Raw genomic sequence first — 15,730 nt, 5'->3', positions numbered from 1 at the left:
ACCAACAGTGGGACACCCTGTATAGGTATTGAAATGAACAATTGGTCAAGGTTCAACATTGTTCTGTACATGTACGTGTAATCGGATGCTAATAATTATAAATAAAATAAAAAATAAAAAAAAATAAAAATAAAAAAGCCTTTTATTTCTAGACAGTGATAAACATAACAAAAATAAATGTAACTTAAAAAATAAAAAGTATTTTAAAACAAAATATGAATAAAAGTAATTACAATCTAAGTTTGTTCATCTGCTAGAACCCCTCTGCAGGTGAAGGCCTCCTCCAAGGCTGTCCAGTCTTCTCTAGATTTGGCTAATTCCAACCAATCCACACCGGCTACTTTCACTAAGTCATCTTCCCATCTTGCGCAAGGTCTTCCTCTTTTCCTCTTACCAAGTGGGCCTTTCCAAGCTGTGACTTTTTTGGTCCATCTCTGGTCTTGCAAGCGTGCTACATGTCCGGCCCATTTCCATTTTAAAGTCAGCGCTTGTGCCAGCCCATCTTTGGCGTTAGTTATTTGTCTGATCTGTGTGTGACGTATTTTGTGGATTTTCCTGATGTTCAACATGCTACGCTCCATTCCCCGTTGGCATGTTATTATTTTGTTTCTAACGTTATTGTTGAATTTCCACGTTTGGCAAGCGTATGTTAAGCAGGGCAAGAGGCAAGAGTTCATGAGCCTTGTTTTTAAGTATATTGGTAAGTTGCCTTTGAATATTTCTCTTAAGCTCCAGTATTTATTCCATGTTAATTGTGACCTTCGTTCGACTTCACGTTCGTTACTCTATAATAATTACATATAGGTTAATAGGTAACATTAGGATTTTCAGCCTAGCCTAGGTTAACCGCAATCTTATAAAACTAACTCTGTGTTGGTTACCAAGCAGTATATAGAAAAAAAAATCTTCTAACAACACAACGAACATATTATAAAGACTAAATAATATCTCACAATCATTAGCATTAATGCGAAATAAAAATTATATAAAATTAGCGGTAATTTCGTGCCCTTATCACGTCCATTAACTAAACCAAACAATGATAAGGCACGGGACTGGTGTTACGTAATAACGGAGACGTTTTTAATTTTAATCAAAACTAACGCGAAAGCTTCGTAAGGTTTTATTAGAATTTTATTTTTATAAATATTGCTTCAAAGCCGCTATAATCAGCTAAGTAACAAAAAATGAAGCAACAAAAATAGACCATTGACTCCAAGTTTTTAGAATTTTATAGGTATTTTAGTAATTTCTAGCATTAGTTTGACTTCCTCAACGTTCCGTAAAATAATGACATAAGCACGAAAAAGAAATTCCAAAAGAAAGTATATTTTGTACCTTTCCATAGATGTATTTTACTAGTAAAATTTGTTACAATCACATGGGGATAAAATACAGTTTTTGATCTCGTTTTCAAAAAAAATATCCAATTTACTCGTGCTTTTATTTATGTACATAATCTTCTTATATATAAAATGCTCGTGTCACAATGTTAGTCTGCATACTCCTCCGAAACGGGTGGACCGATTCTCATGAAATTTTCTGTGTATATCGGGTAAGTCTGAGAATCGGCCAACATCTATTTTTCATATGTACCACGGGCGAAGCCGGGGCGTACCGCTAGTAATGATATAACAAAATCAATGTTTTTACATCTTTATAAGTAAATTTATGTAATTATTGGAGTTATGTGTAAACTAGTTTTTATTATTGTGAAAAATAAATAAAATACAAATTTCAAAAAATAACTTTTAATAAAATCAACACTTATCTACAAACAATTAAAAGAGTATGGATTTACAGTGATATTACACATTACAAATACATACGAATAATACATCGTTAGACAAAATGCAAGCTGATTATGAAATTTTAATTCATAAAAATATCGAGTTGGTCTTTAAAACGCAAGAAAGGCTTGACCGATTTTACAAGTTTCGATTCGTTGTATCTATCTCACTTCTGACAGAATAACTAAAAAATATGATATCCCTGTGTAATGAACAAAAAAAAATTATTTTTTTGGTTCCAATATTTTTTATCCGACTTTTCTTTATTTATCTTGCATTTTCTCTTAGCTATAATAGTCTAGTTAAAATACTGTTTATATGAAATTTGTTCAATTATTATTAACAAAAAATAAAATTATCAACGACAAACGATTTAAAAATCGTGTTTTTATTTGTTTTCTGCTTGTTGAGACATTGATTAAGAATAAAATAAAATGATACAATATTTTTTAACGAGTGAAAGCTCAAGTTTTTAATTTGATCTTTGCTATTATTTCGAGACATTTAAAATAATAAAGAAAAATATGATTTTTTTTTTAAATAAATATCATTTGATGAATTTTAAAAAGCATTGGAATGCGATAAGTACACTTGCACTTATTCTAGGAAATGCATGTCAGCCTTCACATAATAACAGAAAACTGAAAAAATCGAGTAGAATGAAAAAATATTTTTTAACAAAAAATGGTATCATGAGCACCAAAAAATAACAACAAAATGCTCAAAATCACACGAAATTTTTAATTTTGAGTGATCTTTTTTAAATTCTGCAAAATACCAAAACTATTTAAATTTAAAAGTTAATAACTGCCTTGAAAATGACGTTAAAATAATTCATAAATTCGTGTACGCAAAATCATCCATTTTCATACATTTTTTTTTTCCACATTTACTTTACATTTTTAACTGATCGTGCTCAAATAGTATATTTTACGTATATTTGATTGTGTATAATACGAAAAAAGCACAAAAAATATCCGTATCACAGTGCATCATGTTCTTTGAGCAAGAAATGTCCGACGAGACGCTTCTGTATGTCCGTCACTCCGCCGTAGATTTGTGTGCCTCGAGCATCTCTGTAATATAAAAATCCAGTAATGTAGTTTCTGTACTCTTCTTTATTTTTATAGATATTTATCGTGTTTGAGGCCATTTGTATGTTTGCTTCGAGAAACGCGCAGTCTATTTTAAGGAGTTAGTAATAGATATAGTTTATAGTTAGTGGTGAACTAGTATTTTGTCAAAAAAATCGTTTTGAGAGGCGAGTATGCACTGTTAAAAAACTATTTTGACTGTATTTATTTATAAAATATGTATACATGCTGTTAGTATAAACACCGTTATCCTTGAAACCAGGAAAACCACTATTTTATGACGATTCAAAAATACTTCTAGATGAAGTCTAATGTGTAAATGAAAGTTTTAGATCAAGCGCCGTTTCCCGCACTTCGTCTACTTTGTCCTTGCGTGCACTTGTATGTGGTGAAATAATTTTTAGGAAAAATTGACTTTTTTTTTCATAGAATTTACCTGCTATAAGTGAAACCAAACCACTGTTTTCAAAGATAACGGTGTTTATACTAACATGCGGTATGAATATGTATAAAAATAATATTTCTCCTTATGAACTCACCTGTAATGCCGCTCAGCATCATACTTAGTGGACAGTCCCCTACCGCCCAGTATTTGCACGCAATGATCAGCAACAGCAGCCGCGTTTCTTCCCGCCACGTATTTAGCCATTGCGCTGTTTTTAGTACACACGTCGGTTGCCGCTCGGTATGTTAACAGACGGGCGGTTTCCACTTTTATACACATGTCTGTTAGTCTGTCCTGGAAAAATGGGAAATAGTTTATTAGCAAGTAAGTATAATTATGTATTATGGTACACATTACAAAAACATCTTGATTTTTATCTACTGGAACATCTTTTGAATATGAAAAACTTAAGTTCAAATCCGGCTCGAAGGACCGATGTTAGATTATTACTATGAATGTTAATAGAAACGCGTACAGTTAATAAACAGACAAAGAATAAAAAGTAAGAGTTAGTAACCTTAGTATAGTTAATAAGCTATTATACATTGAAAGAGAAATGTACTTAATATGTATTCTAAAATGTATGACAGCTTACTGACTATATAGTAAAGATTATCTGGTAACGGAAAATACAAATTTAAATTTCTAATAATTAATTATAGATTTTCTTTAATGGTATGACAAAATTGCAAAATAAAGTTTAATGGTATGGTACAATTGAAAAATATGCAAATTACTCACTTTAACAGACGGTAACCTGGTCAAATTCTTGCCAAAGGCGACTCTTTCCTTTGCATAATTGATGGCAGTGTCTAACGCCGCTTGGGCGATTCCTAGAAATGATTTAAACGAATTAACATTGTTTCAAACATTTGAGATATTTCAAAAAGCTAATATCCTCTCTTGATATACATTAATGCAATAAGTAAATATAAACTAATCAATTAATTTGTCTATGGACCAACACACTGCTCAATATAAAATGTATCGACGAATATTTTCGCTTACTTTTTCCTTTAGATTTTCTTTTAGTGGTCTAGAGATGTCTCAAAGGTTTCCATTACAGTTTCTCCGTAATCGACTACGTAATTCTCAGTTAGAGCCTAGAGGTTATTTTTCCAGTTGTATCATACGTAGTCCTCCATCTATTAATCCTACCGCAAAATCCAATCGTATAATGGTCTGATCCACCTACACTATAGTTGTCGAACCATTTCCTATTTTACCCTGCAATCTAACTCGAGTTACATCGATGTCTATTTCTCTCTCCCCTTTAACTTACCTACAGCATGCGCTGCAATGCCAATCCTACCCTGATCCAGTTGCCCCATAGCGATCTTGAACCCTGCCCCCGGTTGCCCCACCATGTAACTCGCTGGTATCCTCACTTCCTCTAACGTGAGGTCACACGCTGTAGCGGCTCTGTCACAAACACTGATGTGTATTTTATTTGCCCCTTTTGATTTGTGGCTTGGTATGATTGGTATGGCATGCGGAAAAGTGTTGCAGCTCTGTCACACACACTAATATCTACTTGCCCCTTAAACTTACCTACAGCATGCGCTGTGACGCCAATCCTGCCCTGGTCCAGTTGCCCCATAGCGATCTTGAACACTGCCCCCTGGCTGCCCCACCATGTAGTGGCTCTTTCACACACACTAATATCTACTTGAGCCTTTAACTTACCAACAGCATGCGCTGCGATTCCAATCCTGCCCTGGTCCAGTTGCCCCATAGCGATCTTGAACCCTGCCCCCGGCTGCCCCACCATGTAGTGGCTCTTTCACACACACTAATATCTACTTGAGCCTTTAACTTACCAACAGCATGCGCTGCGATTCCAATCCTGCCCTGGTCCAGTTGCCCCATAGCGATCTTGAACCCTGCCCCCGGCTGCCCCACCATGTAGTGGCTCTTTCACACACACTAATATCTACTTGACCCTTAAACTTACCTACAGCATGCGCCGCGATCCCAATCCTGCCCTGGTCCAGTTGCCCCATAGCGATCTTGAACCCTGCCCCCGGCTGCCCCACCATGTAACTCGCCGGTATCCTCACTTCCTCTAACGTGAGGTCACACGCTGTAGCGGCTCTGTCACAGACACTGATGTGTATTTTATTTGCCCCTTTTGATTTGTGGCTTGGTATGATTGGTATGGCATGCGGAAAAGTGTTGTGAAAATTGTACTTGGTAAGAATATAATATATATTTTTTTTATGTTCGAAAAGTTGATAAACGAATTCGTAATACGAAGGCGCAATGGTCTACTTTTAAATAAAGAAAATCAGTCCAGTCGTTAAAAGTTACAAATTGTATAGCTTGATTCCTTTAATACTTTTATAATGTTATAAATTATAATAAATACAGAAACGTAAATTGCAAAATTTAAAACAGTTTCGTAGTTTCTTTTTATTACAAGGCAGGAAATGATTTCTCTCATTCATTCGAATTATGCAAATGTTTATAGTTACATGAGATGATAGGCATAGATGTGCTCAGTCAGGCAAGTACAGTCAGAAGCATAAATATATTACCATTTACAGATAAGCAATAATATCTGTCATAAGAACGGGTTCAATAATATCTGTCTGCCCGTATACAGCAAAAATATCTGACATTAGTAGGCAGCATAATAAAGTGGCATCAAAATTATGTGACGAAAATGTTACAGCAAATAATTGTGACAACCTCTCGAAGCATAAATATGTGACGTCACCTAGGAGGCAATAATATCTGACACAATTTTATATTTCTGTATTGTAAAATATAATTGATTCCTCACAAAAAACATAAATATGTGACACTAGCTTTCCGCTCGCGGCTTCGCCTGCTTTTTCACAGAAATACCGCATAGTACCCGTGGGAATTTTGGGATAAAACCTATCCTAAGTGTTAACCCAAGTTACCCTTTATTTGTCTGCTAAATTTTATTGTAATCGGTTCAGTAGTATTTGCGGGAAAGAGTAACAAACACAGACACACACATACACATCCTCACAAACTTTCGCATTAATAATACTAGATTAGTAGGATAGGAAGTAGGATTATAGTAGGACTAGTAGGAGAGGATAGGATTTTAAAAAGGCAAAACGTTATTTATTGTTATGTATTTTGCTGGGGTAAGAATATGAACAAAAGACACATTATATTTTGTAAATATTTTTTTTTTATAAAATTACGATAATATGATAACTTGCCATAATTTTCGATACTCAATAAAATAATAGCAATATTATAGGCTAATTATTATAGGTAAATGAAAATGAATAACGGAGCAATCGTGTCAAACGCCGCTAACGTCAAATATAACAAAACATGTGACAAAACAATTTCTAAATAATACATGAAGGTTACACTGAACCTTCAAATAAAATAGATCTACCCAAGTGGGCATTCATATAAGTATATGAATACTTTAATTTTGTCATGATATCTTATCCTTCTAATATTATAAATGCGAAAGTTCGTGAGTATCATGTAAGGATGTTTGTTACTCTTTCACACAAATAAAAGAGAAAATGGAATTTAGCACACACATAGAAGGTAACTTGGATTAACGCTTATGAGAGCTTTTATCCTGGAAATCCCACAGGAACGGAAACTATGCGGGTTTTTCTTTGAAAACGCGGGCGAAGCCGCGGGTGTTAAACTAGTAGGATATATGTAATATCTAGACATACAATATGTAGTATACAACGACGGCACATATTAATTAATATGGTAATAATGTTTTAAAACAACGTAGTTAAAATAAAATTTATTTATTTTGTATTAATTCAATATTAAATTAAAAATAAAATTGTGTCAGATATTATTGCTTCCTAGTTGATGTCACATATTTATGCTTTTAGTGTGGAATCAACGCAAAATACAGAAATATAAAATTGTGTCAGATATTATTGCCACCTAGTCGGTGTCACATATTTATGCTTTGTGTGAGGAATCGATGCAAAATACAGAAATATGAAATTGTGTCAGATATTATTGCTTCCTAGTTGATATCACATATTTATGCTTTTTGTGAGGAATCGATGCAAAATATAGAAATATGAAATTGTGTCAAATATTATTGCTTCCTAGTTGATGTCACATATTTATGCTTTTTGTGAGGAATCTATGCAAAATATAGAAATATGAAATTGTGTCAGATATTATTGCTTCCTAGTTGATGTCACATATTTATGCTTTTTGTGAGGAATCTATGCAAAATATAGAAATATGAAATTGTGTCAGATATTATTGCCACCTAGTTGATGTCACATATTTATGACTAGCGGTCCGCCCCGGCTTCGCCCGTGGTACATATTTCGAAATAAAAGGTAGCCTATGTTCTTTCTCAGGGTCTAAAGATTATCTGTGCCAAATTTCATCAAAATCGGTCCAGTAGTTTATGCGTGAAAACCATACATACATACAAACCTTTCCTCTTTATAATATTAGTATAGATTTGTATGAGGAATCGATGCAAAATACAGAAATATGAAATTGTGTCAGATATTATTGCTTCCTAGTTGATGTCACATATTTATGCAGTGAGAGGTTGTCACAATTATTTGCTGTAACATTTTCGTCACATAATTTTGATGCCACTTTATTATGCTGCCTACTAATGTCAGATATTTTTGCTGTATACGGGCAGACAGATATTATTGAATTAGTTCTAGTGACAGATATTTTTGCACATCGCCCCCTAGGCATATATTATTGCTCGTGACTGTACATCAAATAAAATAAAGCTGACACTTTAATTTTTTTTTTAAATAGAAATATGAAAGTGACCAAGATATTTGCAGTATGTAATTATGGTGTCCCAAATGATGTTAATATTTACCATAGCAATAAATTTTATTCCTAATATCTTTATATTTTTCAAGCATTGTGCCTTTGTGTTATTTGTTTTGCGACGAAAGAGTTAACAAGAAAACAGATCAAGTAAGCATCTAGTGTACATGTCAAATATCTTTACGAATACTTATGTGGCCATAAATTGATTATGGAGAATGTATGTATCATATCGTAGGTTTGATTATGCAATTTGGCAGTAAATTACGAGAATAGAAAGAATCAGATAGGGTACCACAATTTTCTGCTTCATTCACACGACGGACGATTCAGCTAACAGGTACCTTTAATATCTCTTCGTCTATCTAGGCCATTGAAATGTTACAATTAAAGGACCGAATATTGCATTTAATAGAGGACGCAATTTTATTTTTTGGGCATGTTGTCAATAGAAGCTCTAACTCCTTCATTTCTAGAATAGATTATTATTTATTTACTCGTAAAGATATTTGCCATGTAATGTTTCAAGAGCAAATAAAATCTCACCTGACACCCATAATGGGCTCCTTCTTTCCTCTAAATACGCCTTCATAGTCTAATGGCACCAAAAAACCTGAAAAAATAAAATAATAAAATATAAATTTATGCCCATTTATCGTGCACAACCATTCTCTCACTGCGTTTCGCTCAATTTCAATCTTTTCAAATTTAATTTTAGTGACATAAAGGAGTATCAAAATAGTCTTCTAAAAACCCTCATTTTTCTAAAAATGAAACTTATTCCTCAAAAGTCAAAACCGATGTAGATAACTATTTGTATTTTTATTATTGTTAAGAATAAATAAAACCAAATTTTTGTTAAGAATAAATAAAACCAAATTTTTGTTAAGAATAAATAAAACCAAATTTGATTTAACTGGTTTTTTTCCTTCTCTAAAATGAAACAAAATCAACCCACATAACTAACATATACCCATTTCCCATTGCTAAACTACCAAGAAATACCTATTACTCACAAACAATCCCCTTATGTTTCAACTCCGGATCAAAAGTCGCGAACACAACAGTAGCAGATCCTTCAACGGCAGATGTGACCCAACTCTTCTTGCCATTGAGAATCCAATGGTCGCCATCTTGTTTCGCTGTCGTTCTTATGTTCGCTACGTCACTTCCTGCATCTGGAGTTGGGTAAAGATAAATAAATAAATAAATAATAAATAAATAAATATTTTAGGACATTATTACACAAATCGACCTAGTCCCACAGTAAGCTCAATTAAGGCTTGTGTTGTGGGTACTAGGCGACGATAAATATAATATTTAATAAATACATATACATATAGACAACACCCAGACCCAATAACAAATAATTGAGTTCATCACACAAATATTTGCCCTGACCGGGGATCGAACCCGGGACCGTCGGCTCAGTAGGCAGTTACTTTACCACTGCGCCAACCGCGTCGTCATCAAATAAATATTTGGGGAGCATTTTGGCAGAAAATAATATCTTAGGGCGGCCGAACTCGGACCGCTTCAAGCAGTTGAGACCGACGGCTTGAAGCCGCGCGGTGAACTATGGACGTTCATTCACTGCCGAGCAGTCCGTGTACGTCGCTCAGCCGTTTACTGCTCGAGCCGCCCGTGTATGGCCGCTCTAAGAGTATCAATTGTTATTTGGTAGTACGACTTTGATAAGTCTAACGATGTAGATTTATGGATTTTTCGAATATTTAATTGTTATACTAATCCAGAAAAGAAAATAAATACACAAATAAAAATCTCGAAAAACAGTTCTGGTACCATGTTTGGGGTAACTAAATGTTTGTATAATTTTAGATTACAAATGCGTTCGTTAAAGGTGCCAACAATTTCGGTATATGCATAATTGCATATATCGAAATTGTTGGCTAGATATAGATATAGATCATTATTTACACTTTACCTGGCTCGCTCAGCGCGAAGCATCCAATAGATCCTTTCGTAAAGTCCCTCAAAAAGGCTTCCTTTTGCTCCGGAGTGCCTCTCTCATTAACCAAGTTCGCGAAAAGGAAGTTATGTATCGACAGCAGCATCCCAGTACTTGCACAACCTCGGGATATCTCTTCTACAGCTACTGCTAGAGAGAGATAGTCGTGGCCAAGACCGCCGTACTCTGGGTCGACGCAAGCGCCCATGAAACCGAGGTCCGTGAGCCTTTTTATCTGCAAATGTTTGTTATGTAAATGTGTATGTAAGTTGAAATTATAAACATTGAGGTACAAAAAATAAAGTTTTAAGCAACATCATATCTTATATCTCTATATATCTATCACGTAATGTGTGTGAATTGATAGATATCGCGTGGTCTACAAAGTTGTTATTGCATGTGCATAAACAATATAACATGCAGTTACTGTATGTATAGGCATTATGTCGAATTAACTTAAACGCTCATGGTTTTAACAATAAGTGGAATATTATCTGCAAATCCTGCGCGTTCTACAGGGTGGAATTTTGTAACGCCACATTTTTGTAATAAAATTCCATCCTGTATAACCAATAGATTAGGTAGTGAAGTCACATGTCCCCAAGTGGGGTAAGGGGCAGATGCATTATGCATACATCTGTTTCACTGATTGATTTTCTTTAGGGACAAGTAGGTAATCAGCCTTCTGTGTCCTGCCAGACCGAGACATTTTTTTTCTTCGTCTCCACCGGTAATCGAACCCAGGACCCCTCAGTTCTACGCTCACGCGTCAACCACTATACCATGGAGGCGGTCAGATTAGGTAGAGGTAGGTTAAAATAGTTCAGTAATTTTTGTTCGATTCAAACTTAATGGCGGTTCGGAAGTTAGGTGCAGGTGGGAGTGCGGGTGCGCACTCGTTTTCTGCGCATCGGATCGTACGATGTTCCGAGCCGCCATTAAGTTTGAATCGTACTCTATTATTTGAAGACAATAATGCTGTCTTGTCAACCTTCTTATCGACGAGACATTATGGATTCGGGTCACACGAAAACAAAGGGTATTTGAATTGTTCCCTTCATTATTGATATAAGCTAAGTACGGTAAACGGAACTGTCCTTATTTTAATAAATCCTATATATTTTATACGTATGTGGGAATAGACCTGTCTGTGCAATTTTATTAAAATATTCAGGACAATTTTCACACACGGCACGATCTGATCCCATACTAAACTTTCGCTTGTGTTATGGAAACCAGATGGCTCATAAACATACATATATAATGTAGTGACCTTAATACTTTAAGTAATATTAATAACTATTTTTTTATATATGTGTATGTTTATCATTTATTGTCGAGCCAATTTAATAGGCAACATTTGACGTCTATCAATTTTATCTTCATAGGGTGGTAACCTGCTTAAAAACATCGATTAAAGTGAATTAATCGATACGGACTTGAAACATTTGTCAATCGAACTTGAAACACATGTGAATAATTTATGATGATTTTTATTCCCAAGTAATCAATGCATTCGATTCTAGATGTCAGATTTCGATTTTTAGAGTAACGTCTCTGGTATTTAAAAAGAAAAAAGGGTTATTGACACAAAATTGTAGCAACGTCAGTTCTTTAAATCAGAAATTGTTTATTATGTTTAGAATGGTTTATCAGTAAAATCAAATCCTAAAATTACTTGTATCGGTCATTATTATTATAAATATGTTATCGTAATTGAAAAAAGTTAAGCAAATGTGCAGTTCTAACAAAACGAAATATCATATTATTCTATGTCGTCGTTACTAGGTTACGTTGTTGAATTTTGTTGAACTGTCAAATGTTGCCTATTAAAATGGCTCTACTATAAGTAATATGTATGTTTGTAAAATATTGTTTAGTTTTTTTTTTTTTTTTTTTAAATAAATTTTGATGCCTCCCTTTATACAGCAAACACTTGTCCTTTGCCTGAGGGGTCGCCTGGTAGAGATCACTCTGAAGTGATAAGGCCGCCCCGTTACACATATTAAAGCTGTAACTTTGTGATTTATTATTTACTTTTATATTTTATAAAATAATGTGTGTAATGAAGTGTCAAATAAATAAATAAATAATTTTAAATAAATACTTCTATAGATAATTAACACCCAGACACAGAGCAAACATCTCTGTTCATCACACAAATATTTGCCCCAGATGGGAATCGAACCCACGACCTGTGGCTTGGAAGGCAGGGTCACAGGTCACTACCAACCAAGCCAACCGGTCAGTCAATTTATGAACCTACCTATCATGACCTGCGCAGGTAAACCTGTGCAGGTATTGTGCGGCAAATCTGTACGGTAGACTGTAACGTATGGCTTGCATACGGATTACTCATTGCGCAAAGTCATTGACCATAAAAGGGTGAATATATGTCTGTGAGGTCAAGTGTCAACTATATTTCAGTACTAACTCCAGTGAAGGTCACCTCCCAATTTTATCGCAAGTTACGATTTTATCATAAAAATATTATCAGCTCGCGTATCAAACTTGCGAGAAATGATAGAAAATTGTTTTTCTGACGATTTTGTTCTTAGTTTGGTTAAATATGCACATGATCTATTGATAACGCTCTGATGTAAAAAAAGTTACATAAATATGTAAACCAGTTTTATACATCATTGTTTTGGAAACCGATTGGTATCTGGCACTTTTGTTCTAAGCAGACTTTTGCATTTATAATAATACCGCAAAATACGTAATAGTAGCTAACGCTAACTATAGTACTTAGCTATGCCGCGCGGTTTCACCCGCGAACAAAATCAAGTATTTCTATACCTTGATTATCTACTGTCAAGTTTCATCCAAATCGGACCAGCAGTTTTTTCGTGTAACAAACATACATCAATCATCACGAACTTGTATTAATTATATTAGTAGAAGTAGAAATAAGACTAGTAGGATAAGATATTCGGAAAAAATCGATATTCATCACATAACAGTTTTCGTAGTGCAGATCGAACCCGCGATATAGATATCGATATAGATAGTATCATTAACCACTGCATCAAGCATCAATTTTATCTTTTTACAGCATTGTCAATATTACTTCAGACACTCGAGTGTTATCAAAGAATTAAATTGATACTTTATCAATGAAAAATATATTTTATAGATGAAGCATGCATTACATAAGCAAAGTTTTACGTAAATAACTTTTTTAGTTGCTTGGCAATTCATTATTACAGTAATTTTGAGACATAAACAAACAATTAAAAAATTACTAACATTAATAACATCACTAATTTATTAGATGTATTTAATTTTTTATGTTAGACTTGCGTTAAAGTTTATTAAGAGAAACACAGACACAAAAAGAGATCAAGGCAATGCAGTTTCCTTATATTTAACTTGTTGCAATTTTTACCTCAAGCCTTGATTTTAAGGTCTGAAGTATAGTTTACGATTACAAGTATTAAGTTATTAAGTATTGCCCGACGCCCGAAAAAAAAAAACAATGGGCAATTTATAAGAAAATTGAGGAAAAAAAAAAGAAAAGACTGAACATTAATAAAGAGTAAAGACTTCTCACTAATTATATTTGTTAAACTAGAAATAAATTTTTACACTAACTTGTTCGTTTAATTTATAAAATAGAAAAAAAATCGATCAAGAGGCGGGATTCGAACCCTCGTCTTTCGCCATACCGGGGCGACGCCTGACCACTCGGCCACCCGTGATCCCGCGAGAGCGAACTTATCCTATTCTTTCAATTTGTTGTGTTTAAGGGACCCAACTAGTTTTAACTTTATTTTATTAAGTTATTTGTTAAGCTAACAATTGAAGACCATCCTATGATAAAAAGTATGTATAGAAAAAGTATAAAAAAATGCTTTCTATTTTTTGCATTTTTTAAAGCATTTTTTTATACTTTTTCTATCCGCATATTTTAAACTTAACAAATTGAAGACAGAATTAAAAATTGGTGCCTATTGCACCATTTTTTTGCGAATGCCGAATAAACAGAAATTTGACAGATGCAGTGGATCATGGATGACTTTTTTTTATAATATGTAGTAATCCATAGATAGAATTAAATACATAAATCATTAGATTATATTTATACAATGCGCCAAAAACATTATATGCCTTTACTGTATACATTTTAATTACATAACACAACCAATATCTAAATAGTTAAAATAAATACCTGTTCAAACGGGAACCTTCCCTGCCGATCGAGCTGTGCGGCATGTGGCTTGAGGTGCTCCTTGCTGAACTTTCTCACCAACTCCTGCACTTCTCTCTGCTGATCGTTCAGCTGAGTTGTGAATGTACGACACGCTAGCTTCTTTGTGCATTGTAGAAGGTTCGCTAAAAATGTTTGGGGTATTGTTAATCTATACTAATATTATAAAGCTGAAGAGTTTGTTTGTTTGAATGCGCTAATCTCAGGAACTACTGGTCCCATTTGAAAAATTCTTTCGGTCTTATAGCCCATTTATCGAGGAAGGCTATAGACTATATATCATTACGCTAAGACCAACAGGAGGGGAGCCACGCGGGTGAAACCGCGCGGTGTGGCTAGTAGTGTATATAATACCTCATTTGCTTCAACCTCATTGATTATATAAAATAAACATTATTATTTTGTTTGCAAATGTAAATGAAAAGCTTATTATACAAATTATTTATATTATAAAAACAGATTTTGGATAAACTTGATTAGGATAAACATGAGTTTACAGGTATCATGATAAAAATTATTAGACTGCATCATCGTTAATTTAACTACAAAACAGTAAATAAGTAGCCAATTTAAAACCAGTTTACTTGTAAATAGACGAAATGAGTTACTGTGTGTATCAAGTTTGATAATTATCTATCAGATTATGTAATATGTATGGACTACTGGAATATACTGCATGGCATTATAAGCTTGAAATATAAGCCAATGCATTAATAATGACAGTTTGAAGCTAAATTATTTTTGATATTTGATAATCCCTAAAATATGTATCCAATTTGTAACAAGTTTAATTAAAATATGAAGACAGGAAAAAGCAAAAAAACAAGCCTTTAGAAACTATCATATATGATTATTACTAAAGCAATTAGACATAATGACCAATCAAATAAAAATTAAGAAAACTATGTCTTCATCCAGATGGGTTATATAGATCCTTATATGTATATCAGGATTTTAAGTGAAGGAAAATATATGAACTTCTTTCCATACAATTGTTGCGTAGTTTAGGTAGGAAATTAGATAATACATACCTGTAGTTTTTGTTGTTTTACTTAATGCACTAGCTGCCATTGCGTTTCTTTACAATTAAAATACACAACGAAACCGTTTCACGAACACGCACGGAATGGATAACAATTTATAATGATAATGATAATTCTCAAGGTCAGAACGAATTTAAATGTTTTACCAAACTTTTGGTGATACGTAATGATATGAATAAAAGATTAGAGAAGTAAATATACTGAGACGCTTTTTAAATATTGTTTACGCCCTAAATAATTAAACTATATATAAACGATAATCTGTAAAAGCATTCCGTACACTTAGAAAAGCATAAAAATTAATGTAGATATGCGAAAAATGAAACCGCAAAATACCGACACTTGTTGAATGGTGGTTGAATGTTTATATTATTCGAAAATTGAATGTCAAAAC

At 33.7% G+C, this 15,730-nt stretch overlaps 1 protein-coding gene across 4 annotated transcripts; it reads right to left on the bottom strand.

Moving 5' to 3' along the window:
* Nucleotides 1-2,482: 2,482 nt before the first annotated feature.
* LOC149906787 (short-chain specific acyl-CoA dehydrogenase, mitochondrial-like) lies at nucleotides 2,483-15,717 on the bottom strand. 4 transcript variants are annotated; one of them, XM_090104958.1, is made up of 9 exons: nucleotides 15,325-15,717; nucleotides 14,255-14,418; nucleotides 10,060-10,318; nucleotides 9,131-9,292; nucleotides 8,661-8,727; nucleotides 5,284-5,435; nucleotides 4,071-4,162; nucleotides 3,424-3,623; nucleotides 2,483-2,866 (listed from the first exon to the last, which is right to left on the bottom strand). In XM_090104958.1, exons 1-9 carry the CDS (start codon nucleotides 15,362-15,364, stop codon nucleotides 2,773-2,775), a joined length of 1,230 nt encoding a protein of 409 aa, XP_089961084.1. In that variant the 5' UTR covers nucleotides 15,365-15,717; the 3' UTR covers nucleotides 2,483-2,772. The 4 variants fall into 4 exon arrangements, with proteins under 4 accessions (XP_089961084.1, XP_089961086.1, XP_089961085.1 ...); XM_090104960.1 differs by having other exon boundaries at nucleotides 5,284-5,423; XM_090104959.1 differs by lacking the exon at nucleotides 5,284-5,435 and adding an exon at nucleotides 4,612-4,763.
* Between the last annotated feature and the right edge of the window lie 13 nt (nucleotides 15,718-15,730).

This window comes from Colias eurytheme, chromosome 8 (genome assembly GCF_061535395.1).
Source record: "Colias eurytheme isolate Ceu_HAF_F1 chromosome 8, ilColEury1 Martin Lab GWU primary, whole genome shotgun sequence".
Lineage (NCBI taxonomy): Eukaryota > Metazoa > Arthropoda > Insecta > Lepidoptera > Pieridae > Colias > Colias eurytheme.
Note: the sequence above shows the minus strand (reverse complement) of the source record. Positions and strands in the feature narration are given on the sequence as shown.

Coding starts and splice junctions, on each gene's coding strand:
- LOC149906787 (XM_090104958.1), bottom strand. CDS start 15,364: ATGGCAGCTAGTGCATTAAGTAAAACAACAAAAACTACAG. Junction 10,319..14,254: donor GAAGGTTCCCGTTTGAACAG/GTATTTATTTTA, acceptor AAACATTTGCAG/ATAAAAAGGCTCACGGACCT. Junction 4,163..5,283: donor GATCGCGGCGCATGCTGTAG/GTAAGTTTAAGG, acceptor AATCATTTCTAG/GAATCGCCCAAGCGGCGTTA.